The sequence below is a fragment of the Mytilus trossulus genome, chromosome 8, assembly GCF_036588685.1.
Source record: "Mytilus trossulus isolate FHL-02 chromosome 8, PNRI_Mtr1.1.1.hap1, whole genome shotgun sequence".
In the NCBI taxonomy this organism is placed as follows: Eukaryota; Metazoa; Mollusca; class Bivalvia; order Mytilida; family Mytilidae; genus Mytilus; species Mytilus trossulus.
In genome coordinates this window covers 67990345-67993038 of record NC_086380.1, presented here as the reverse complement: position 1 = coordinate 67993038, position 2694 = coordinate 67990345, and the positions used below count along the sequence as shown (strand labels likewise).

General features: G+C 38.9%; 1 protein-coding gene across 1 annotated transcript; it reads left to right on the top strand.

Annotated features, from left to right (window-relative positions):
- Positions 1 to 680: 680 nt before the first annotated feature.
- Positions 681 to 1286, top strand: LOC134727903 (pro-resilin-like). The gene has a single exon (XM_063592300.1). It carries the CDS (start codon positions 681 to 683, stop codon positions 1284 to 1286), a length of 606 nt encoding a protein of 201 aa, XP_063448370.1.
- Positions 1287 to 2694: the final 1408 nt, after the last annotated feature.

The following is a 2694-nucleotide window of genomic DNA, read 5'->3' as shown; positions in this document are numbered from 1 at the left end:
GGATGCATTACACACGCTTTTGGAAATATGTGAAATATCTGGCAGTATCTCTTCTAGACTGTAAATCCCTGCAGAATATGCATGTGATCCGTTCTATCAGACAATCTCTGGGGATCCGCTTGTCTTTTATTTGATCTGTTTATTTTCCAAAATTCACACGCTTCTTCTTGATTAATAAGTGATCAATAATAGATGTGACTTTTCCTGATCAGAAAATTCCTCAGAACCAATGAATGATCATATTCACGTGTGCTTTGGCGGATCCGGATAGCAGTGGTAGAACCGTCTAAAATATGCCTCTCTTGATCACAATATCCATGAAAGACCTACTAGTCGAGAAAAGAATAATTTACACGTGCATGTTCTAATGTTCTTAAAATCCACGAAGGAGCCATGCTTGTTTCTCCTAGTTTGAACATGCCTGTTATATCTGCATGTGCTTCTCATTGTTACAATAATTCCTGAAATATTTGCATGTGCTTGTCCACATCAGATTATCATTCAATGATTAACACGCGACTCTGATGTCTGCAAATCTACGAAATATCCAATTGTGCTTCTCTTGATCCTGTAAGACCCGTCTGTGATTCTCCTTGTTTTAACGTTGATGTTAGATCCAGTTACGTTGTTGTTCTTCTTGTCTTAACATTCATAATAGATCCAGTTGTGGTTCTCCTGGTATGGAGAATCATGTAAGATCCAGTTGTGGTTCTCCTGGTATGGAGAATCATGTAAGATCCAGTTGTGGTTCTCCTGGTATGGAGAATCATGTAAGATCCAGTTGTGGTTCTCCTGGTATAGAGAATCATGTTAGATCCAGTTGTGGTTCTCCTGGTATGGAGAATCATGTACGATCCAGTTGTGGTTCTCCTGGTATGGAGAATCATGTACGATCCAGTTGTGGTTCTCCTGGTATGGAGAATCATGTAAGATCCAGTTGTGGTTCTCCTGGTATGGAGAATCATGTACGATCCAGTTGTGGTTCTCCTGGTATGGAGAATCATGTAAGATCTAGTTGTGGTTCTCCTGGTATGGAGAATCATGTAAGATCCAGTTGTGGTTCTCCTGGTATGGAGAATCATGTAAGATCCAGTTGTGGTTCTCCTGGTATGGAGAATCATGTAAGATCCAGTTGTGGTTCTCCTTGTCTACACATTGCTGTTAGATTCATGTGTAGTTCTTCTTGTGTACACATTGCTGTAAGATTCGTGTGTAGTTCTTCTTGTCTAAACATTGCTCTAAGATTCGTGTGTAGTTCTTCTTGTCTAATATTGCTGTTAGATTAGTGTGTAGTTCTTCTTGTGTAAACATTGCTGTAAGATTCGTGTGTAGTTCTCCTTGTGTAAACATTCATTTAAGATCCAGTTGTGGTTCTCCCGTTCTGAACATTCCAGTAAGATCCGTCTGTGGTTTAGTCCGATATTACTCTGACGTCCAACGGCTGTATTGACAGACAAGCCGTGGCCGTCAGGGGACGTCAGAGCTTGTCCAATATCAAAAGATGGATATCTGCCCGTCCAAAATAGATGCGCTGCTTTGTTGCTTCTGGATCTCTTTATTTATGTAAGTTTCATCTACCTGTCACCCTTTATTTTCTCAAATTCAGACAGCTTCCACAGTCATCCGCCGATTCTGGCATTTTCACTTTCAATCTGAAAGATTGTCATGTGTTCAACGAGAAAAAAAGTAAGGCACAATGGACTGTGGGAGATGATGTATGCAAATGACCTTAGGTCAATATGAATACATAATTTAACACCTCGTTCATTTAGGATGCAAGTAATGTAAATATCCGAGAGCTTCCGATTGTTATGGTGGTTTCCTACTAAATGTTCAGTACCGATCTCTTATATTTTTGGAGATATTATAGAAAGATTGTTCAAATCTCGATACAAGCATTAAATTTTGTATAAAGGTTGAATAAATGATAAATAATAAAAAAAATCAGCTGTTGGCCATACAATGGCCACCGCTCATTATGTTTATGGCGTCATTTCCAATCAGCTACATTTGGCAAATCCTTTGAAAGTTGTGTTAAAGGTATAATCCTATTTTAATTTTACGAAAACAGTGACTTCCGGTTCTAAAGAGATATCAAATTCCTAGTTTTTAAGAAAGACAGGTCGCTTATCTTATACTTATCTGATAGATGCCACTACACAAACCAGGACACCACAGCTGGATTTCTTGCATCCGCTTTTTAAAACGTCTTGACAAGAGGATAAGACGGCAGGCTAAGAAGTACATTTTGGTTTCCAACTGTAATTAATGTTTATCTTTCATTCAACCCCAGTGTTAATAACTTGGTTCATTTACCTTATGATGTGTCCGGATCCGGAAGAGAACCTCTGGTAGGCGGAAAAGTATAAGCCTTGGAGCATGTACCTGTCAAATAAGCCCAGACATGTCCAACTTGATATATTAGTCTTATGATGTGGTCCGGAAGAGAACCTCTTGTAGGCGGAAAAGCATCACAAGGCTGCTGCTTTTTGTCAAACGATTAAAATTGAGCCTCGATAACAGCAAATATTGATGGTGCTATTCACATGATACATGATGCAAACACATGCTTCTATTATATTCATGTCTTTGTCTTCTTAGTAAAAAAGGGGAAAACGTTCACTACATCAGAAAAAAACTTCTCATGTCTGCCAAGCTGACCTCGTCACTTTCCGATAATTTACGGATTATCAT

Coding starts and splice junctions, on each gene's coding strand:
- LOC134727903 (XM_063592300.1), top strand. CDS start 681: ATGGAGAATCATGTAAGATCCAGTTGTGGTTCTCCTGGTATGGAGAAT.